This window comes from Drosophila mojavensis, unplaced genomic scaffold, assembly GCF_018153725.1.
Source record: "Drosophila mojavensis isolate 15081-1352.22 unplaced genomic scaffold, ASM1815372v1 contig_80, whole genome shotgun sequence".
In the NCBI taxonomy this organism is placed as follows: Eukaryota; Metazoa; Arthropoda; class Insecta; order Diptera; family Drosophilidae; genus Drosophila; species Drosophila mojavensis.
The window spans coordinates 17,110,235-17,133,994 of NW_025318906.1; the positions used below are offsets into that span (position 1 = coordinate 17,110,235).

Sequence of the window (23,760 nt, forward strand, 5' to 3'; positions counted from 1 at the left end):
TTAGCTTGATTAATTGTAAAAATTAAGGCCATGTACTGATAAGGATTTATTATTACATTATACATAAATATAATTACATTAAGTTTTGAAATAGATGTGATTGTATCCAATCAGCTAGCATTTGTACAATCTGTTTTTAGAACAATTTTATTGTATCGAACGCAATAATACTAAAAACTAATTTTGCATATTAAATGCCTTAGCAACATAGAAACACGTTTTGACTAGGCTTTTATAAGCTCTCTATTATTTAATACAATTATAAGTTAACAAAAGGTATGAATATTTTATGTGTAGGCATTTATAATTTTGATAACAAATTTATAAAATTCCCATAGAAAGATTATAAATATTTTGAGTGCTATAATTTAATTTACAATATATTTTTTAGTAATTAATTATAAGCTCAATGTAACTTTAAAAATTAAGACAATGATAAAAAGTTAATTTATTGAGAAATATTTCAAAGCCAACTTTGTTTTTTGACAAAAACATTCTTAAGAAGAGTTAACTCAAGGTCTCTCTGAAGTATGTATATTTATAGTTTATATAGGGTGATGAGCAGATCTAACTATGTATATTTGCTTATTTATCCGCCTAGCTCTCTGTCTGTCTATCTGTCTATCCGTCTGTCCGAATGTTTGCATTTCGTACATTTAGCATTGACAATGTATACATACATACATAGATAAATAGATTATGAGCTGTTCGTGTCTCTAAGTCTTGCGCTCATCCTATCCGTATGTATGTATAGGTGCTAAGAGAAACTTCAACTAGAATACCTAAATAGGCAGCAAGTACTACTCTCATTGGCCACCCACTGATCGAGCTCAACCGAAAGGTCCGACTAGTTCAAGTTCGATGTTGTGAGCACTGAGCTCACCCTATATAAAGGGCAGCCAATTGCAACGTCTCTTCAGTTGCATTTTCGATTTCCTCTGTGGTAGTCGTCCAGTGTGGTGCAGTGCAGTGCAAGGCTCTTCTTCTTCTTCGTGGAATGGTAAATATTTTAATAGTTAATATTATTATTTTATTAATTGTATCATGTATTTATTTATAACTTTAAGTAAAATGTTAAAAATAATAATTATAAAAGATAATTGTTGCACATTGTTTATAGAGTTCTTGAGCTAATGTAAATGTAAAATAAATTGTCCTTGAATACTATAATGATAAGTACTTTAAATATTTAAAATATGAGCAGCATTTGGATTTGGAATTTGTTGGCAAGCGGGATTTATTTGATTTGTGTGATCGCTCATCCTCCAGCGCCCGCTTAACTTCTTATCGTAAATATTTTGACAGGATTACTTTTTTTAAAGTGAAGCATAATAATCATAATAGTTATCAATATCATTATCACTAATTGATCATTTAAGAAACAATCATTAATTAAACAATATCATTAAAAAAAGCATTATGAAAACAATTCTTAAATCATTTAAAATGTAGTTATTCATTATGTTAATGATCATTTAAATATAAAAACTATAGTGTTAATGATGCTGATAATTAGTTTTATTTAATATATAATATTCTTTGCTATAAAACGCTAGAAAAATTAATTTATGAAAGATTGAGTGTTTGAATGTATAAATATGTTCAAGTTGATCAAGCTCATCATTGATGACAATAATAATCACTACAATCATGAATACCCTTCAATGTGTTTTATTATTTAACGTAGCTTTACCCTTGTTGGGTAACTCTAAGTCGAGTACTCCCCCAGCTAGAGCATTTCAACTTGTTTGTCGCTCGCTTCACAATAGAAATATGTAAAGAATAATGAAATCATATTCGGTACAGTTAGTTTTCCAAATATTTATGCATAAATTTGAATGCATTGTCTTCGTGTTATGCAGATGATTTATGTCAATTTGTCATTTGTATCAACAGTCAATAAAAAGAGAAAGAAACTGTCTGGACTCAGAAGCAGCAGCAGCAGCGCATTTGAGCCAAGTTCTTCCTCTGCTTTGCCGTCTTCTATGCGCTCATTCAGCGATTCTGTCAGTTTGTCAAGTTCACAGTTTGTCAGTTTGTATCTCTGCGAAACTTGTTTGTCGTCTTTAAACGAATTTGTCAAAGCAGTTTCCATAACTTCAGTGGCTCTCACTGTTGTTGTTGTTGCTGCTGCTGCTGTTGTTGTTGTTGTTGTTATTGTTGTTGCTGAAGTCAAACAACAGCGAAGTTTGCCGGTCGCGACTTTCGGCCAACAATAATGACATCATCGCAAGCTTAAACTTTAGGAATTCATGGCAAATGACGTTTACTTCAGTCTATAAGCCGCATCCACAGTGAATGGCAGTGGCAAAGCGTTAGATAAAAATGTTTGCGAAACTACAAAAACCAAAAAAAGAAAAGCTAAGCAATATACAATATTATACGAAAATGAACAAAGTTAAAATTGCAAATTGAGGATTATCGATTTTGGCCATGCAACTGCCATTTACACATCGTTATCCAGATAGATAGCACACTTAATTAACATTGCGTTCAATTCAATGAAATTTATACGAAACTTCTAAGCTGAAAATGAAATGAAAAACGAATGGGAAATTCACAGAGATCTGTTGTGCAAATACCCTAACTTTAGTTCATCGATGTTCCATAATTAAAATATATTTTACTTTTGCTAATTTATTTTGTATTTCATTTCAATAGAAAATCTTCTATATATTCCTTCACTGCGTTCCATAGTTCACATTAAAGCGCAGCGACCCTCTTGCAGGGCATCACATGCAAAGCAATAAACATTAAAAAAAAAAAAGCAATCGTGCACAAATTGCGTTTGGCATTTAGCTTGTAATATTTTATCGTTTTATTTATTCTAATTTTGTTGGTAAATTTTTATTTCGGTATTTAAATGTTTTTGGCATCTACCAAAAACGCTTTGCAAATAAATAAACAATAAATAAAATAACTGGAGTTGAGTTGCAGTTGCACGACTATAATATACTCTGTATGCAATATTGATAATAAATATTGGATGATACTTGAAAAGTGGCAAATATATTGAGAAATTGACTAGAAAATACCCTGTAAAATGTTCACTAATATTTGAAATTATTAAAAATTATTTAAAAAATATATAGTTTTAAATTTACTATGGTGGATCCAAATCATTGATTATTGATAAGTCATTGCTTTAATTTTTCATCAGCTTGAACAATATTTTTATTTCTGAATATTTATTTCAAGCAACTTTATCCGAATATTACAATATGGAATATTCCATTCATGGTGAATACTTCAATATTATAAACATATTATCATTTCAATATTATATTCATATATATTTATTTTTCTAAATATATGCATATAATTAATTTAGTTTTGTTAAACCTTACTTAAGTTCCGTTTGGGGTATAACAATTGCTATTGAAAATCATTTGATGCGCGTTAATATTACATGTAGAGCTGCTGTAATGCCAGCATATATATATACACATATGCACTCACACACATATACACTCCCACTCGCATTTCCATTTAAAGGATTTACTATTTAAATATATTTAGTTCAGTATTTATTTTATAATTAAAATTATATATACAGCACGCACTTTCGTTGCTTATTTCCTCCCTCTCTCTCACACTCATACTCTCTCTGTCTCTGTCTCATGTTTGGCTTTTGTATGTAAATTTGTGCAAAGGGCAGCGCATTACGCATACGCCACGTTGTGTTGGCATTAAGTTTTCGTTTGGATTTTGTTAATTTCAGCAGCAGAAGCAAAGCAGCTGCAAGTTGTGCACAATTTGAGTGTTTGGTGTTTTGTTTTAGCAACTGCAACTGGAAGTGCAAGTGCAACTTCTGCTGCAACTGCATGGGCATTGGCATCGGCAGCTGGCAAAAGTTGACAGCATTTACATTTCTTCCTCTTCTACTTTTTCTTTCTTCTGCTCTTGTTTTCTCCTCAAGCTACTCAGCATAAGTTAATTTTATGTTTGTCTTCTGCCTCCGATTTTCTTGCTGTTGCTGTTGTGTGTGTGGGTGTATGTATGTGTGTGGGTGGCAGCTGAAAGGACAGCACCAGCAGCAGCAGCAACTCGTGCAAGTTTTAGATTTGCTATTTGGTGTCGTTGACTGCGTGTGCAACTGCAACTGCAACTGCTGGAAGTTGTATGTTTGCTTCATGCACATTTTGCATTTTACATTTTACATTTTACATTTTACATTTGGCATTTTATGTATGCAGCTGTCGACGCTTTGAACTTTGCGCCCCAAAAACTATGCTGCAAAACATCAGTAAATACGCTTTTGCTCTTTCTCTCTCCCTTTCTCTTTCCTTCTCTCTCTTTTTGCTTGTTTATGCGAATTCAAATGCGAACGTGAATGCGATTTGCGTTTATGCGTGCCACTTAAAGCGCGATAACAACTTCAAAAATGCAGCTTCACGAACAAGGGTTAAATGTTGGCGAATTATGGCATAGCAAACAAACAGAGAGAGGGAGACAGAGGCTGAGGGAGACAGCAGAGCATATATAATGCCAAAATGTGCTCAAACATTGCGAAAGAATTATATTTAAGCCACGATATTTGCTCTAGATTTTGTAGCGCAGTTTTCAATGTCTGCCATGAAAAGTTTATTAACAATTTTTATTGCAAAAATGAAAAATTATTCCAAAAAAAAGCATTTTCTAATAATCATTTCCTATTAAACTACTAGTCAGTTTTTCTCATTGACAACTCAGCAATCATTGAAGTCAGGCGCAGCTTCAGTGTATACAAATAGATTATTTATAGACATTGTCTATTTTAAGCAAGGCTGAATTAATTAACAGTAACTTTACATTTTGTTCCCTTTACGTTTTAAAGCCAATTTACCTTGCCTTAGACTTTGATTTTACAATTTCTGACTACCCAACAAACATTCGAATTTACACATTATTATCAATCACTCACTTTGAAGATTATTAATTGACTAATAAAATAAAATTAATAGCAAATAATATAAAATAATATACAATTGTATAAATTGTATATATTATATTCAGTTATAAGTTATAAGTTAAAGGGAATCCCTTTGGCAATTATTAATTAATTAATTAAATAAAAATAAATATAAATAATAAAATAACGAATTATTTATAAAATAATATAAATAAATTTAAATAAAGTAATAAATTATATATATTGTATATAGTTATATTCAGCTTTGACAATTATTAATTAATTTATTATTTTATTTAATATAAAAAATAATAATATATAAAAAGTAATAATATAAAAAATAATAATATTAAATAAATAAAATAAAATCAAAATAATATAAAATGATAAATATAAATTGTACATACTTTACTTTATTTATAAACTTAAAACATTTACCATGTAACTAATAACTTTAAATGAAAACTTTATTAAATTTTCTCTAATCAGCTTTAGTTAAATGCATTGGCATAGACAAAAAATAAATTAAATTTAGCAAAGAATTTTTTGGGCCAAAAATTCATCAGCTATGTAGGTGTACATGTGCATATGTATGCAAGTGTGCAATTAATTTAAGTAAATTTCCTTTTAGCTTAGCATGCAGAGTTTGTAAATTTCTATGGCCTGCTTTTAAGGCTGGCGCAAATGAAATTTACTTGGCTAAAAGGGATGAGCCGGCCTTATAGCAACAGCTACTGTAAAACATGTATGCGAGTATCTCTGTGTGAGTGTGTGTATGTGTATTTGCATAAGCTGCTGCCACACCCATTCCAACGGCCCATGCCCAAAATGCATTCACCTGTTTTATTTGCACACATTATGCGCTCTATTGAGTTCTTGCGCCCAGGCTGCTGGCTCCGCCCACTTGGCCCCAAAGAGACGCCTCCTGCTGCCAGACGAACTTAATCAGACAGTCGGTCGGTGAGGGCGCCTGCTGGCCAAAGACTGTCGCTCAGTTGCTTAAGTAGTTGCAGCATAATAAAGAAAAATAAAAAAACAAATAATAAAATGCTGGAAAAATTGAAGTTGACGCTCTGCCACTCGAGCAAACGTTTCCCAAGTTGCAGCAGCAGCAGCAGGAGCAGTAGGAGTAGGAGCAGCAGCAGCAGGAGCAGTAGGAGTAGGAGCAGGAGTTAAGTTGCTTGACATGTGTAAGGAAATGAGTTGGCTGCAAACTTCTTGTTTTTTTTTCCCACGCCCCCCTCCGGCATTTTTGTAATGATTGCAAATTCGTCGAGTCTACCAAAAGTCAGCGAGCTTAAAGCCAATTAAAGCACTTTGTTAGCCAATTAAAATGGCACGCCAACATTTGCTGCATGAGCTCCCTGACCCGGCAGGACCCCAACCGAACCCAAACGACCCGGGCATGGGAGCCTAAGCCTGCGCATATATGCACATTGCATAATTGAATCATAGACAAAACGAGTCGAGTCGCTGCAAGTCGAGTCGAGTTGAGTCGAGCTATGCACCTGCTGGCCTGCTCGCTCTTTGTTACCTGTTTGCTTGCTCTCAGTCGCTCTCAATTATGCTGCAACGTCAACAGCGGCCAGATTGACTTAATTATGTCAGCCATACACACACACACTCACACACACCCGCCTCACACATGCCCAACCCCTCTCCCATCCTCATCCAACCCCACTCGAGCTGAAAAAGTAAACAAACACGCGCCTCGCAGACTTTTAGGCGACTAACTCAGCTCGCTGCCTCTGATTATGCCAAGCAACGAGATAAAACTTAAACAAAACCCAGAATAAATGCGAAAGAGAGGAAAGAAACGAAGATGGAGCGAGAGACAGAATAGTGCAGAAATTATAATTACTAAATAAAACAGACACTTGAGACGCGTGCAGTAGCGACTGCCGCAATGGAAGCTGCGTTGGCCCATGTGAGAAGTTGGCCGACAACGTGGCCTAATGAGCAGGCGCTCGACAAGAGTCGAAGTTGTATAGCTGGCGAGGACACACGCTCATCACATGTAGAGCAAAATTCTAATTATAATCATTTTTACATTTTACATTTCAACAATCGCCCTGGGCTGGGGCGAGAAATTTGTCTTGTCATCGGCTGTTAAATTGTTTGAGTATCGGCTTTTGATGTTAGTTTTGATGTTAACTATGCTGCTAAGCTTGACAGCTTCTGTTAATTATGTTTCTCATTAAGGATTTGCCTAGGCAAAAATATGTTGACTTTAAGGCTTTACGATTTGCATAAATTTCGAAGCTTTAATGTCAATAGTAAGTCAAATGTTTCCAAGAAACTTTTGTTGAATTTAGGCAATTAGGAAATTATTAATAATTTTGCAACCCTATTTTATTTTTATAAATTTAATTATTATTATTTTTTTTCGATATAACTGGAGTACCTTTTACGACTTCAATAAACATTATTAATAAAAATAAAAAAAAAATTAAAAAAATAAATATTAATAATAAAAAAAAAAAATATATATATATATATATAAAATAATATATTACAAGTATTCTCTTTTAAATTATTCCTGACACTCGAATTATTTAAAAATATTATTAGTAAGAATTATGAATTTAATAATTAATTTAAATGCCTCTTTCAAAGTGTTGAATATATATATTATATATTAAATATTATATATTAAATATTATATATTATATATTATATATTATATATTATATATTATATATTATATATTATATATTATATATTATATATTATATATTATATATTATATATTATATATTATATATTATATATTATATATTATATATTATATATACCTTTCTATATATTTATATTATATATACATTTAATTCCTTTATCAACTATCTATAGAAGCGCATCTGTTATTTAGATTGCGTTCCAAATCCTCGACATTTAAGCGCAACCTTTCTTCCGTTCAAATATGTTTTATCCGCATTTTCCTGCCCCACACAAACACACACAGAGGGAGAGTGGCGCGTGCCAGAATATTGTGATTTTCCGCAACTGCAAACTGCATTTCCTTTTACCTTTTACCTTCGAGCTTCAGCAGGTGCAGCTCGTCATGGCGTGCACGTCGCACTCGTAACTCGCTGTTGGTCCAGGTCGGGACTAGCAATTATAGTGGCACATGGCCAACCTAACTAAATACTGAGCTCGGCCAGCATTTCGCAACTTGCTCGCTCTCACTCTAACTCCTACTCTCTCTCTCTCTCTCTCTCTCTAGCGGTTGCTCTGAGATTTGTAGGACTAATTTAGCATGGCATACTTTTAGGCGTTATATACATAATTTTCACTTTGAGCGACAAATTAATGGGCGTTAATGCTGCCAGCACACACAACACTCCCCAGCCCAGGCTAACTCCCGCACAGACCCAACCAATAGCCAGCTGCTGCTTTGTCTAACACTTGTGTGGTGTAAAATGGGGCTTTGGTGGGTTAGCTGAGCTTCCTGCGTTCTGCGCAACGGATGCTGCGGCCAGCGGCTCCGCTGGGAGACTGCCTGGCAGCTGCGTCAAGCGGAAAATTAGGCAACAGCTTGGGCGGCGGCCTTTGAATTAATGCACACAAAATCCCAGTGAGGAACTGACAGACGAATGGACGGACTGACACGGCGCACCGACTGGCAAACTGACAGACTGACTGACAGCTTAAGCGGCTAGCGTCGAGTGCCATTGAAAACGCAATTTGGATGCCAATTGATGTGCAGAACCGTTCATTAAGCAATCAATTGGCAATCGGCTTGCCACTTGAGTTCTTTTTGGCCATTAAACAACCGTTTGAATATCCCGCTTTATTTTCTGTGCCTCTTTGCAGATCATTCGCGAACGACTTCCCGATTATCCGGTGCGCAGCAGCCTCGTCTGGAACTCGGCGCCCGGCGCCCTCCTCACGCTGCCCACATTCGCCGATAGTTCGAGGTAAGATGCCAGCGATGCTTTGAGCATCATGGTGGTGGCCATTGCGTTGGGCCGGCAAAGTGTGCCTAATTAAATTTACATTCCCCAACCATTTTGGGGCAAAGGGTCGTCGTAGACGAAGAGGGGAGCGGGGGCGGGCATTGAAGTGTTTCGCCATTAACCTAATTGCCTTTCCCGTTTCAGATTTATGCCCTTTCTGTTGAATGCGATGGGCGTGGAGCCGCGTCACAACTACACGGCCGTTATCTATGTGCAAATTGGCGCCGCCCTCGGCCCCAATGCGGCGCTCTACAAACTAGTCAGGACCATTACGAAGAGCCAATTTGTGGATAGAGTAAGTATCAACATGGTAACACGCAACATAATGGAAGATTTCAAGCCAAACTCAAGTGGAGCGCATAGAGATGAGTGAACTGCAAATTGGTTCATCGATAGCTGCTATCATTGTTATCGCTTGATCTGCTCCTTAAGAACTAATTCGACAAACCAATTCAATTACACTTATCGATAATTTCTTCACGAATTTAAATTGAATAAATTAATCAAATAGACAGCGCTAACACTGTTAAAGCAAATCGAGCTATCGATATTGCGCTGTTATTTAAAAGTTGAAGTAAATTGTTTGCTGCTGCTAAATCTGCTTCATTTACTCTCTCACCTCTAGATACTTATCCTGTGGGCTGCCGATCGGCCGCTTCCACTGAAGAAACGTTGGCCGCCCACCTATCACATACCTCTGCACGTGATTGCCCTGGGGGGCAGTAATCGAGGGGCGGCAGCGTCGCCCACGGGGCAAACGGGGCCGGAGGCACGACCGAGCATATCGCAGCGATTTCTGCCCTACGAGGAAATCCAAACGGATGCGGTGCTCTCACTCGACGAGGATGCAATACTCAACACGGATGAACTGGACTTTGCCTACACGGTCTGGCGTGACTTTCCGGAACGCATTGTAGGCTATCCGGCTCGAGCGCATTTCTGGGATGACTCCAAGGTGAGCTGTGTGGCAGCACGATTGATGGCGATTGAATTTTTCAATAATCAAATTGGATTTGGGAATTTGCAGAATGCCTGGGGCTATACGTCCAAGTGGACGAACTACTATTCGATTGTACTGACGGGTGCGGCGTTTTATCATCGCTACTACAACTACTTGTACACCAATTGGCTGTCGTTGCTGTTATTAAAGACTGTACAGCAGTCCTCCAACTGCGAGGATATCCTAATGAACCTGCTGGTCTCGCACGTGACCAGAAAACCGCCGATCAAAGTGACACAGCGCAAGGGTTACAAGGATCATGAGACGGCTCGCTCGCCCTGGAATGATCCCGATCATTTCATACAGCGACAGAGCTGCCTCAACACATTCGCAGCGGTATTTGGGTGAGTAGAATCGTTATTTGGCTCTCTCTTTGCTCAACTCAACTCATCTAAGAATTTCCATTTGTATTAAGCAGTTTGTATTTAGCAGTTTTATATATTCCCTGTCTTCTTTCTCTTTCTATTCACAGCTACATGCCGCTCATACGTTCCAACTTGCGCATGGATCCCATGCTATATCGTGATCCAGTCTCCAATTTGCGTAAAAAGTATCGCCAGATCGAGTTGGTTGGCAGCTAGCGGTATATGCAAATTGGCAATAGCTACAAGCGTTAAGAGTACTGAGATTCCCTACCCGCACGTGTACACACCGACACAAACAAACAAAAACGCGCCTACACACACAAACACCCACACATGCATACGGACTTCATAAACTGCTGTTTATTGACGCTGCGAAGCGCCGCAAAAACTATGTTAATTATTATTAGTAGCAAAAATTAGTTAGGATTTATGAAGCGTATATATTTATGTATATGTAACAAAATAGCATTCAGCGTTGCAATTATATATATATATTTATAATGCATATTGTATACACACACACACACCCCCACACACACCCACACAGCAGATTTGTATATGTACATAAATAGAAGAACTCTGATTAGGCCTAGTTAAGTTGTGCGACCTGCCCCGGGCGCAGTGAGCGAGCGGAATGCCATTTTTTGCTAATTTCAAATTAGCGCTGCAAATTTTCGATATACATATATACGATATATACGATATATAGATATATATATATATATATACACATAATTACATATACATACCTTATATGTGCATAAGTAGCTGATTTTGTACGCGTTTGATTTTTGTATGTGTGTAAATGTTTTGTATATGTATGTATGTCTGCCGCATAGGAACTGTAATTGTTATAACTCTACATGATTATATGATATATGATATATGATATGATATGGAATCGCTATGATAAATAAGTCTATATGTGTATAGTTAGTTAGTGTTATTATTATTGATGTGTGTGTGTCTGTAGCCATTCTTATGTTTAACTATTTAATGGCAGTTATTTAGGCTTAAGCTTGCAAAGATATTCCTTATCTATAATAATTAAAGAAGTTAATTGAAAACTGTGGCCATTATTTTGCAATAACAATACAAAACAAAGATAGCTACAAGTGAACTACGAACTCAACAGCCATCGTACAATGTGCACAAACAATGCAGAAAGCGAGATAGATAGAGCAGGAGTAAGAGTGTAAGTGTATTCGGTGTGCCGAATATTGAATACCCTTGCAGATATGTCATATATCACATTGAAAACTATTCCGATTGCTCCATAAATTCTATGTAAATGTACTCAAGTCAAGTCAAGGATGCTGCAAGGATATCAAATGAATTATATATAAACTAGTAAATGTCTTCATTTCATTCGTATAATTGTGTATTCCTAATTATTTCTTAACAACCAACTACTTCTACACTCTATTATATTAAATGTGCAATTTCCATTTTACATTTCAACAATGTGTTTTTACAACAAGAGAAATTTTAAATAAAGAGTGTAATTCGGCTTTAGCTTTAGCTTTTATGGCAGCCATTTAATATACATATGTAAAGTTTAGCAATCGATTATGAATATGTATATATACAATATATGTATATATATATATGAATAAAGCATATGCAATTCTATAAGCTATACGCTCGCATATCAAATGCATACATATGACAGATTTCTTACTTTTTTACATTTAATTTTAATTTACAATAGATGTGTTCAAAAATAAAATAAAATTAAAAAAGAAACAAAAATTATATTACATATTACGTAAATATACATATTTTTACAAAAATATACACGAAAAATATTGAAAAAAAAAAAGAATAAAACAAAAATTCTGTTTAATTTTTATGAAATTTTATTTTGGTTTAACATTGGTTTTACTTTTCATATATTTTGTTATTTCTTTTGGTAACCAAGTGCATAGGGCAATAAGAGTAGAAAACACACGCAACTAACTACGTAAAATGTAGCAACAACAACAAGAACAACAATATAAAATGAAAATGAAATGCGAAATATAAATAAATTGTAGCAATAATGTTTAGCCTGAACATATCAAATGGATTTAGCTGGCAACGACGAAGTCAGAATTGCGACTGTGAAGCGAAGACACTTACTGAAGAGCTATGCATCTGGTTGGAACGTTGCCTCAACTCTGGACTGCCATGCCAATTGTTTAGCATTTATCATTCCAAATGCTTATCTGCAATACAATATATATATAGAGAGAGACAGTGAGAGAAAGAGAGAGAGAGAGAGAAATACAAACACGTATGCAATATGCTAAACTTGTATGTAAATTCCAAATGTCTGACTTGGGCAGACTCGAATGCAATGAATGCGCCCTATCAGACATCAGCATGCACATAAATCAAATATTTCAAATATTTTCTGCGTTTACGACTAAATAATAATCAAAAATTCCCGTCTGACAACATGCACACACACACCCACACACGCAGCACACGCAGACACACTCATACACTTGCATACAAAGATTGAGAGAAATATACTATAAATGGAACAAGCATACATAGAAAATATAACATAAATTTCTATTCCACTTTTGTACAGTGTGTTTACTTTTTGTATCTGTGTGTAAAACTATTTGTATTATACTCGTATTTTGTGCATTTGTATTTGACACAAACAAGCAACAGACTATGTCACTTTTTATACATATTTAACTAATAATGTTTGAAAAGGAAAATAAACAAAACAAAATAAAACAAAACAAATAACAAACTAATTGACCAACAGCAAAACAACTCTACAATCCAACATTTACACAACATACAAACGAAACACACGAAAAATTGTTGAAAAGCCAAAAAAAAAAAAAAATTTAATGAATAAAAAAAAAAATACAAGAAAATAAATAATACTCATAAAAAATTATTACATACGCAGCTACTAAAAAAAAAACAAAAAGAACACAATCTTAATCAATATTGAATGCCATTAAAAAATATGAAGAAAAACTAAATTAAATGCGAAATTTAAATGTTGTGATACAATTGACATAGTAAATTACTACAAACAACAGCAACAACAACAACATAGCATAGCATATAGCAAATACTCCTCGTATATTCGTAAAGTGTACATATATTCAGTTCTCTCCTTTTTTCTCTTTTCGCATTTTAAAGATAATTGAGCATAATCAATTATTTTGCCACATTTAACAGATGCAAAAAGCTTTTCAATTTTTTATTCACTCTCTCCATTTTTTTTTTGTCGCTATCTGCATTTTCAGATTTAAATTGAATCAGCGCCTGCGTTTAACGAAGAGAAAAACATTCAATACAAATATATATAATTTAATTTTTTTTTTTTTTAATAAATATTTGCGCAATAATGCACATGTGAATAGGTTCACTTATGCCAACCTAGATCAAACAATATTTATTTTTGCTGAAATTATTTTGGTATTTAATTTTTGCAATCCATTTTGAAGAAATAATTCTATCATAAATATATATATCTATTAATTAGAAAGAAAATATATATTCTTACTTTTATTTCATTAAGAGTCCGAATTCAGTTTGCTAAAAAGTAAAAAAATAAAATAAAAATGTACATATATATACATATATATATGTATTTATATTTTAAAAATATTTTCTGATGTTTAATAACATTTTTTTTAGTTATATAAGTATTGAGGCTCAATTTGTATTTTTGATTAAATAGGTTTAAAAAAAAGTGTTAAAAAATATGTATTTATTTAATTTATTAAATGCAGGGAGATAGAGAAAGAGGGGGAGAGAGAGAGAAAGAGAGGCTTAACAGCAGACAATAACTTGGGCAGGCATAAAATCCAATGCTTTGCAAACCATTTATCTCCAAGTGCAAAGAATGTCTAATACATAATAATTTATTATTAATAAGGGAAATATACATATATACTTTGGCCACGATTGAACCTATTCACTTGGCCATTCATTGTGCGGCTTCAATTAAGTTTTGTGCACACAACATGTTTGCGTCACTTGTAAAAATTGATTTAATTACAATTTGACATATATATTTTTTTTTTTTTTTCATTTTTTGTAATTTTATATTGCCCTGAATGCATCTGCAATTTGAGGTGACGAATCTCCATTGAAAACATGCAACTGTTATTTATTTTAATATTTACTTTTAATTAATGCAACTTTTGTACATACACACTCATACACACACACACACATTTGAAATACTTGTAATAAATGTTCAGCTGCTAAAAGAAAGAAAGAATACGAATATTTAATGTGGATGTGCTTATTGCATAGTTAAAAGTTGTTAAAGCTTAAGGCAAAACAGAGAAACACAGTGGAAGGTCATACTAGAAGAAAAAAAAAAGAAAACCAAAATATATATGGTTTTATATATATAAAAACAAAACAGAGCAGAAACATAAACAGAATGTAAATTACATAAACGGAAACTTCAATCTAGTAAGCATAACATATAAATATAAAATGATAATTAATATTATATTATTGAACAGCAGCTCGCGCCGAAATAGCAAACGAAAACCAAAACAAAAACAACAAAACAAAACAAGAAATAAATAAACAAAAATGTGATTTTTGAATAAAAATTAAATGAAAATGAGACTTTCAATGCAATTTTATTCACTCACACGCATAGCAACTACATTGAGGTAAGCAAGAACAACAACAACAGCAACAACTAGATGACAAACTCAACACCTTAGAAAAAGTTTGCGAAAGGAATTAGCAAAGTTTTGAGCTACAAAACATGTCCTCCCTTATCCTCGACACAAAATTGTTTTTCAAGCAGTTGCCAGACATGCCCAATGTAAGTACACATGTACTCACACACACACACACACACACACATGTACATGTACATAAATAAACAGCTGAAACTTTTTGCCCAACAATTTCTGCACCTGTAAATTAATAAATTGCATTGCTGCGGCTGCTGCTCCCTCTACCGCTGCCGCTGCCTCTGTCGCTGCGACACTCGCAAAATGGCGGCGCCTAAAAGCATGCAATAAAATTTTGTGGTTTTCGCATGGCTTTGCCCATGCAGCGAACGAGCTGGAGCGAGATGGCATGACATGCAATGAACTTCATTAATAACATTAAATGGCGCCTGCAGAGAAGCATATCAATTTGCACATGCATTTTAAATACATTCACAACATTCGTCGCGGTGCAGCTAATTACAGATGCCAGCAAAATATGCATACGTTTCGTGAATATTAATTAGACCTTTGACATGGCAAAGGTGGAATCGCAAACTTGAGTAGTTCTGTGACTTGAAGACGATGTCCTGGTGGGATAAAAATGTTTTTGATATGCATAAATTTAATATATTTTAGTTTTTTATTTCTTTAAATTTTGTATCGTTTTATTTTTAATTAATAGTACAAAATTTTACTAAAATACATTGTCAAATTAGCCCAAATTTTAAATTGGCAAATTTATTTATTGGCATATTTTTACAAAAATTGATTGGAGTATAACATTCAGATAATTAATAAATAAAGTAAATTAATGAATCACTCCAGAATGCTAAAGCACTTTGTTAAGCGTCTATTTCATTTCTGGAAAGAAGGCATTATTGGAAATGCCGCACAGATTGTTCTTGTTGCGTGCCAGCTTCATGTAGCCATTCTTCCCCCAGTGGGGACCCAGAGAAGTCTTGAGGATTCAATAGTCTCCGAAGTGCTTGCAATGGCCGTAGCCCACGATGAGCACAGCATAATTGGCGCTCTGTCCACAGTGGGGATTGTCGTAGACGCCGCTCTTGTAGTGGACAATCGCTGTAAATGGAATCACAGCAGCAATCGGACCCTGGGACACGCTGTAGGCTAAAGCTTTTTCGTTTCCGGGATATATTTTGAAAATCTTGTTGATTCAGGCAGCAACAGACTTCTTCTTGAACTGGCACTTGCCAGTCAGTCCACGGTAGGGGTACGAAGCCTCCGTGTCAATGCCGCCCATCTTCTCAACGCACACCAGAGCTCGTGAAAGCCAATTGCTTTCGACCTTGCAGCAATCGACAAGGTTTTGCTTGGAGAGCACTTGCAGTTTTCCGGACTTAATGAACTGACGACTCTCCGTCACGCCAGCTGCAGCAAAGGCCCAGGAGGTGTTGAAGTGTTCCTGAAACGCGACGGGCGAAACTGCACTCAGCTGGGTCCAGTTTACCTTGGGTGACAGCTCAAAGTTTTCATCATAGCTCCAATCATAGGACTCCATGTCCACTTCCACATCTTCATCAAAGCCCGTTTCAGCATCTGTTCCAATCGTCTCGCTGACCTCATTTGGCAGCATGTCTGAGAACTGATTCAGACCCATCTCGTAGCTCTCATCTCCTGCGGCCCAGCGTTCGTTGTGTGCATCGATGATTTTCCTATTATCCCGGAAGATCAACTTGTGCAACCAGTCCTCCGACTCATCGTAGATCTTGCCAAACTCGCTCTTGTAGGAATTCCACTCCGTTTCCAGCAATCACCACTAGGTATCCAATCACCAATATAACTCTCATTTTGCTGCAGCTCTTGGGTTCAACTGCGACTGATGTTTGCCTCACAGAATCCTATCCGTTTTATACTCAGCATCTGACCACATGATTGCAGCTGACTCAGGCTCAGAAGTCTAAAATGGACCGATTACGCACCCCCCTCCATGCATTACTCTATGCGGGCATTGGGTCAAGCATTTAAAATTATACCAATTGTTATTCTTTATACATATGATTTATATATATGATTATATACATTTAGTATTATTTATATATATATTTAGTATATTTTTGATACAGAAATGCATATTAATCATTATGAAATGCAACTATTTGAGAATCACATTGCCTGTGTTACATGCACAGTGGCGCCCTCTGTCGTTTGGTGGCTGCCTGATGCAGCTGACATTGCCAAGGACGCGCTGCAGCTGCTGCTTTTCTGCATATGCCTCATTTTTGTTAGCTTATTTCTGTGGCTAGCTGAGTAGGCCAACAAAATGGTTGGAGAACTGATTCACAGAGCCATTTGCCAGACCCCCCCACCCAACCTCCTGCTGCTGCATCTCTGCTAAGCCAACTGGAATGCTGCTGGCGCTAAAGTGGGCTATGCGAGTGAGTCGCTTATGTTTTCAGTTCCTTTTCAACGCAAAATTTGTTAGCATTAATTATAAAGAGCACGTGTAAAACAAGCACACAGTCACGCCGCTTACATATGTATGTCTCTCTGTGTGTGTGTGAGCGTACAAGCTGGTTAAGTGCAGGCCGTGTAGGATTTAGCTGCATAAACAAAATGTCTGCCACAATTTGGCTTAAAGCAGCAGCAGCAGCAGCAACAGCAACAACAGCAACAACAACAACAACGGCAACCAGCAGAAGCGAAACAAGCACTTCAACTTTTTGGCCATTGTTTTGTTAAACATTCTCTCACAAATTTGCTGGCACTGCTGTTGCTTCAGCTAATTACATAATTATATTATGCTGCATTGTTGCTAATGTGAGCACTGGAAAACCCAAATAATTCCCGTTGTTCGTACCACAACTGCAATTGGCATTGCTTGGGGGTCGGACTCATAAACGTCACTAAACATGCACTAAACAGCCAATTAAAAATTGCCAAAAACTATGAAATTAATTAACATTCAATGGAATTTCACATTATGAACATTGAACAAAGAATGCAAATTAAAACAAAAGGCAAGGCAGACCACACATACATACATACACATATTGATATATGTATGTATACAGTCACCCTTGACATGTCGCTGGCCTGTCGCATTGCATTCGAAAAGTTTCATGAGCAGCAACCACAACTGTAAATTGTTTCGAAGTGTTGACAAATTGTTGGCAAAGCCAGCAATAAGAATATGCCTCTGTGTAAAATCCAAAGCAGCACAAAATATTTGCACTCTGCTGCACGTCAAGTATGCATAACATAACAGCATCAGGAAGAAGCAGATGAAGAGGAGCATGCAAAATAAATAACTATAAGCACAACAAAATGAATGCCATGCATTGTTGAAAAATCTAAATCAAAATTGAATTACTAGTATGCTAAGCGAGAGAGAGAGAGAGAGAGAGAGAGAGAGAGAGAGAGAGAGAGAGAGAGAGAGAGAGAGAGAGAGAGAGAGAGAGAGGGAGAGTGAGTGAGAGGAGAGACAGAGCTCAGTCAGGCACAACCCCTTTCTCTGGCTTGCCCTACCTACCGCCACTGCCTGGCTAAAATATTTTGGATTTTGTCTATCGCCTCAACAAAATATGGCAAGGATGTCTAATAAGAGTCGACAATTGGCTTTTATTGAACTGAAATTGAATAAAGAAGTTGCCAATATGTAAACAGTCTCTGACTCTGACTCTGACTCTCTCCAATATCATATACATTTTCATTAGCCAAAAACTTTGTGTGTAGCATCCCATTCAAACAAAAATAAATAATTTCGACTCGGAACTTTGTTGTTGTTGCCAAATATATTGCACAGTTGCTGTTGTATTTGCATTGGCACATTTCATTTTGTTTTGGTTGTTGTTGCTTTCTAGTGCTTCAAGTGTTTTGGCCAAGTTTGTGTCAAACGTTTTTATGACGAATTTATTGAACAAGTTTCGGCGGATAAGGCCCAAATGTTACAGCAACGACAGCAGCAGCAGCCGCAGCAGCTTTTGCTGCCAACTGAAATGAACAATCTGGTCAGCTTTATTTGATTTTGGCCAATTCGAAATGCTCTCGAATATTTAGTCAAACAAAACGGTTTGAATTAAAGATTAATTGATAGCGAGTGCGAGTGTGTGTGTGTGTGGGCATGTTACCTCTGTTCTTTCTTCAACAACATTTTACCTGTGTTTTTTAATTCATAGTAATAAATAGTCCAAAGCCCACAGAGAGACTGACCCATTGACCAAACGAGGCCATCAATGCAATTTAAAATAATCGAAAGCTACGCCCACGTTTAACAGCCATAAATTGATTAGATGAAAGAGAGAGAAGGGGAGAGTGAGAGAGCGAGAGTGAGATAGAGAGAGAAGAGTTGTACACTCGATACACAGCGAGGCAGACTCAGGCAAATGGCAATTTAAATTTGTATTATATAGCTTCATAATTAATGAAAAATATGGCATAGCTTCTGCTCTGGCAGCCTCTGTTCTGCGTCGTGTTTTCACGCCGCGTCTGGAAATTGCTCTCGAAAAAAAAAAACTAATTAAATGCATAACTGTGCGTGAGCCAATGGAAGCACAAGTTGCTATGACAACATAGATGTTAATTATGACCCAGCGCCGTCGATCTCCAACTCCGACGTTGACCGGAACTGCGCTTCGTCTAACAGAGCCAGCAAAAAAACAGAAGAAGAAAACAAATCCACCACCAGAGTGAGAGAGCAGCAGCTGCTGTTCACATTGGTCCGGAATTAAACCAACATTATGGTACATTATCTGCTGCAAGCCCAAAGCTCCGATAGCTCCATTTAACAACAAACATAGACGTAAAGTTCTCTCTCTGTCGCAGTCTGTGAAGCGTACGAATATTTATATTCTGCACGGCAGCAGCAGCAGCAGCGACGGCGACGGCGACGGCAGCGGCAGCAGCAGCCAAATTAAAACTCAATAAAAAATTTGAAATTTATAAAAAACAAAATAATCAAAACGAGGGCTGCCACAAAAGTTGGAAATTGTGATAACTGATTAACGGCGGAGTATCCGAAATATATAGAGGTAAATATTAGATATATTGTACATACATACAAATATTAAATCTTCTATATATACGCATAACAGCTTTTGAAACGTTCTGCAATCTAATAAATTTTAATTTTGAATGTTAAATTGATAATATTAATTAAACTCTAGTTCCCTAGAGACAGAATGTGAGCAACAAGAGTTAGCATTCTAATTTACAAACGGGAATATAATATATGTTTGCCTACATTTCTTAATTTATTTATACAAGACGATTTTTATGTTTATAGTCATCGCTATACACACATCATTGCCAGCGGTTTCTTGATGACTCACTGGAATGAAAGCAAGTAGTATATTTGTTTTCTTTTCTAAGTATTTGACCAACTTAAATATATATAGAGATATATATTGCGAAAATTTTGTCGTAACCCACCCGTGATAATTTTACAAAACACACTCCAATGGGAGAACATTCAACAATTGATGTTGTTTTGAGTTCAAAGTTATGGGCTTCAGTTCCAGTCTGCATGGGAGTTGCCCCGGCTATAGCCTATAACAACCCATATATCAACAAATACACACATACATATGCTAGTCACACACACACACATACATATTCATGTATTTAGACAACAATCAACCCTGTAAACCTACCTGTTGTTTGGTGTTTTGGTGTCGCTGGCTGTGTTGATCTCCTGAATGCATGAATGATTCCCGAACAGAGCAGAGCAACCGCATTAACAATAATGACACCAGAAAACAATTGAAATAATTCTAGCATAAACTTTTAGCCAGCGTTTGCCAACAACGGGTACAATACATTTATTTTTTTTAGTTTTCGTTACAGCGTCAAGGAGTCTGTGTGGTATATTGCAGCGGAGAACAAACCAGAAAAAAAATCAGCAAAAATTCTGCAAAAATAGTCCAAGAGTAAATGCTTCCTAATATGTGCTAGAGAGTGAGAGAGACCTTCCAAAGATGCAACTATTTCGACTTTTCCACTGGCTGCTGTTTACTTGGCTCAGCTTGTGGGGCTGCTGGGCCCAACAGACGCATATTAAACTGGAGCAAGGCGATCTGATTGGTGTGAGTATAAAATTAATATTCAAATATGTATACCAGTTGAACTTTTGCTTCTCTTTCAGCTGAAAGTTTTTCCAGACGGAGCACGAAGTGCTGTCTATGCATTTCTGGGAATACCTTATGCACAGGCGCCTTTGGGATCGCTACGATTTGCGGTAGGTTTAATTTATTCCCCTATACTGTATTTTTACAGTGATATCGTATGTAATTGTAACATATCCTTTAACAGACTGTAATATTGATTTGAGCAGACTGTTAAGCAGAATAATCGATATCAATCAATCATCAATAAGTAGTATAATCTCTTAAATTTCAAATATTTCTCTTTCATTTAGGCCGCCAAGCCACATAATGGGTGGAACTGGACGCTTCAAGCCACAGCGATGCAGCCCATTTGTCCGCAATTAACCAATACGATTTATGACGAGAGCGCCGATGGCAGCATATCCCGTGCTGCAAGCAACAGCGAGGACTGCCTCTATCTAAACATCTGGACACCTGAGTCGGGCTTGCGTTATGGAAAATTGCCAATTCTGGTTATCATTAGCGGAGAGGATTTTGCCTATGACTGGCCGCGTAATCGCATAAATGGCATGGACTTCGCCGCCGCCGAGGGCATTGTTGTGGTCAGCGTGCAGTATCGCAACAATATTTATGGGTGGCTGGGGTTGGGTCAGGATCATCGCCAGCTGCCGGGCAACTACGGATTGAGTGATATTCAAATGGCGCTGCGTTGGTTACAACGCAATGCGGTCAGTTTTGGAGCCAATGCCGATCAATTGACGCTGCTCGGCCATGGTAGCGGAGCTACTTTGGCATTAGCCATCGCACTGCAGCCTGCTCCTGATGGTACTTCGTTGTTCAAGCAACTGATTCTGATGTCCCCGGGTCCTGTGCTGTACGCCTTGAGTGCTGGCCATCAGCAGCGCATTGTGGCCACGGGTCGCACTCTCGTACATAAGCTGGGCTGTCAGTTTGAGGAGGCTCAGCATCGTCAGCTGCTGAGCTGCCTACGCCGCAAGAGCTCCGAGGATTTACTGCGTGCCTACGAAAGCGTCTATAATCACGGCAATGCCAGCATGCAGCTGGGCGTGCAGCTGCCCCATTCTGATGATTTGGAGCAGCGTTTGACTAATGTTTCTCTGCCACCTATGCTTCTGGGCATTGGCTCCAATGAGGGCGCCTTCATGCAGGATTACTGGCTGGATGTGGCACGCGATGGCCAGCAGGCCCTGCACAGCTATATCAATGGAACGCTGCTGCCAAATGTCCTACGCTCAATGAATCCACAGCTGGAGGCGGGTGCGAGCGACACTCAACTGGCAGCCATTCGCTGGCGTTACTTCAGCGACGATGCCTCGGTCACTCAGCTGCTGTGGGGCATGCAGCGACTGCTGTCCGAGGCACTCTATGAGACGCCCTTCCTGCGCCTGCTGCAGCTACTCAACAATAGCAGCAGCGTTAGCTACGCCTATGTCTTTGACCAGTCCCATGCCCATGCGATGGACATGCGCGGCAGACAGAATCTGTTTGGCGGCGCCTCGCATAGCGCCGACCTGCCGCTCCTGCTCGGTCCTAGCTTATTCCAGCAGATTGCGCGTCGCCGGTTTAGCGCCGAGGAGGAGCAGTTGTGCCGCAAGTTGCGCGGCTCCTTCGCCAACTTTGTCAAGGGTGGTAATCCCACACCCGGACGCATTTACGATGCCTGGCAGCCGTACACACAGCAACGTCCCTTTATCTATGCCCTGGGTGAGCTGACCAAGAGTTTAGAGCTGCCAACCAGCGAGGATGAGGCCGCCATTGAAGAACTACTAAGCGGTAAACAGCAAATTGGGGTCGGCACAGATCGCAGCTTGTCCAGGACAAACCGACATGACAACTATCGGCAGGGCAATGTCAACTCGTATGTGACCAACAACCAGCTAGATTCCGGTTACGGCAATCATTTGCGACGCGTTTATGGCTTTTGGCAGGTGCTATTGCCTTCCACTCAGGATGGCGAACTCCGCGATGGCAGTGGCGGTCTCTTGACGCAGCGTGTGAAGCTCTTGGAGGCCAATGCGGATGCGGCACGCTATCGCCAAGGTTTTTATGCCATGCTGGGACTCGTGTGCCTCCTCCTTGGCTGCCTCGGCTTGTGTGTCTATCTGCTGCGGCGCGAGTTGCCATTCAGCGGACGCATCTCATCAGGAGAGCCTTCTTATGGTTTATGACAAAAGTGGTTTCGTTGGACGACCATCTTTGGACGCAACGCCAAGCATGGGACTGACACAAGCGTGGCCAATGTCGAGTCCTGGCGCAAAGGTGGTCGGACAACGAAACATGAGCGAGAACGAGAGCGAGAGCGAGAACGAGAACCTGCACCGATTAACCGGATGCGACGTCCAAGACAGTTGCAACCGTACGATGATCCATCAGCGGGTAACAAGGCTACAAACATTGCCCGAGTTACCGGAATTGGAACAGGAGGAAGAGCAAGAGATGGCTGCGGCGACGGAGCAACAGCTAATGGAGATGAGGCAACTGCTGCGGAACTCATGGACACTGTCCGCAACAAATACGAGCAAAATATGGCTATTAAGAACTGGCAATACCAGTTGACTTGTGATAAGTTTTAAGCATTACCAAAGAATCTATTTGAAGTGAAACATTTCGTATATGTTTAAGTATTTACTTATTTACATTATTATTTCTTTGAATAAAGATATAAATTGCGTAATTTCAAATTTAAATTAGCGCGCATTTGCTATTCATAACAGCCCCGTTTAATTTATGATTCATTGTTTTGAATAATATTTGTATCGATA

General features: G+C 37.6%; 2 protein-coding genes and 1 pseudogene across 2 annotated transcripts in view; 2 read left to right on the forward strand and 1 right to left on the reverse strand.

Annotated features, from left to right (window-relative positions):
• The window catches only part of LOC6580286 (exostosin-1), an 88,038-nt gene extending 76,305 nt beyond the window's left edge, over positions 1 to 11,733 (forward strand). Inside the window, exons 6-10 of the mRNA XM_002006099.4 lie at positions 8,705 to 8,808; positions 8,992 to 9,142; positions 9,473 to 9,802; positions 9,875 to 10,191; positions 10,320 to 11,733. Coding sequence (XP_002006135.1) covers positions 8,705 to 8,808; positions 8,992 to 9,142; positions 9,473 to 9,802; positions 9,875 to 10,191; positions 10,320 to 10,428 — 1,011 coding nt within the window. The 3' untranslated portion in view covers positions 10,429 to 11,733. The remainder of the gene's footprint in view (positions 1 to 8,704; positions 8,809 to 8,991; positions 9,143 to 9,472; positions 9,803 to 9,874; positions 10,192 to 10,319) is intronic.
• Positions 11,734 to 15,718: 3,985 nt separating this feature from the next.
• LOC26528316 lies at positions 15,719 to 19,026 on the reverse strand (annotated as a pseudogene).
• A 777-nt stretch (positions 19,027 to 19,803) lies between these two features.
• Positions 19,804 to 23,685, forward strand: LOC6580290 (carboxylesterase 1C). The gene is made up of 4 exons (XM_002006103.4): positions 19,804 to 19,903; positions 20,706 to 20,956; positions 21,016 to 21,108; positions 21,289 to 23,685. Exons 2-4 carry the CDS (start codon positions 20,849 to 20,851, stop codon positions 23,164 to 23,166), a joined length of 2,079 nt encoding a protein of 692 aa, XP_002006139.4. The 5' UTR covers positions 19,804 to 19,903; positions 20,706 to 20,848; the 3' UTR covers positions 23,167 to 23,685.
• Positions 23,686 to 23,760: the final 75 nt, after the last annotated feature.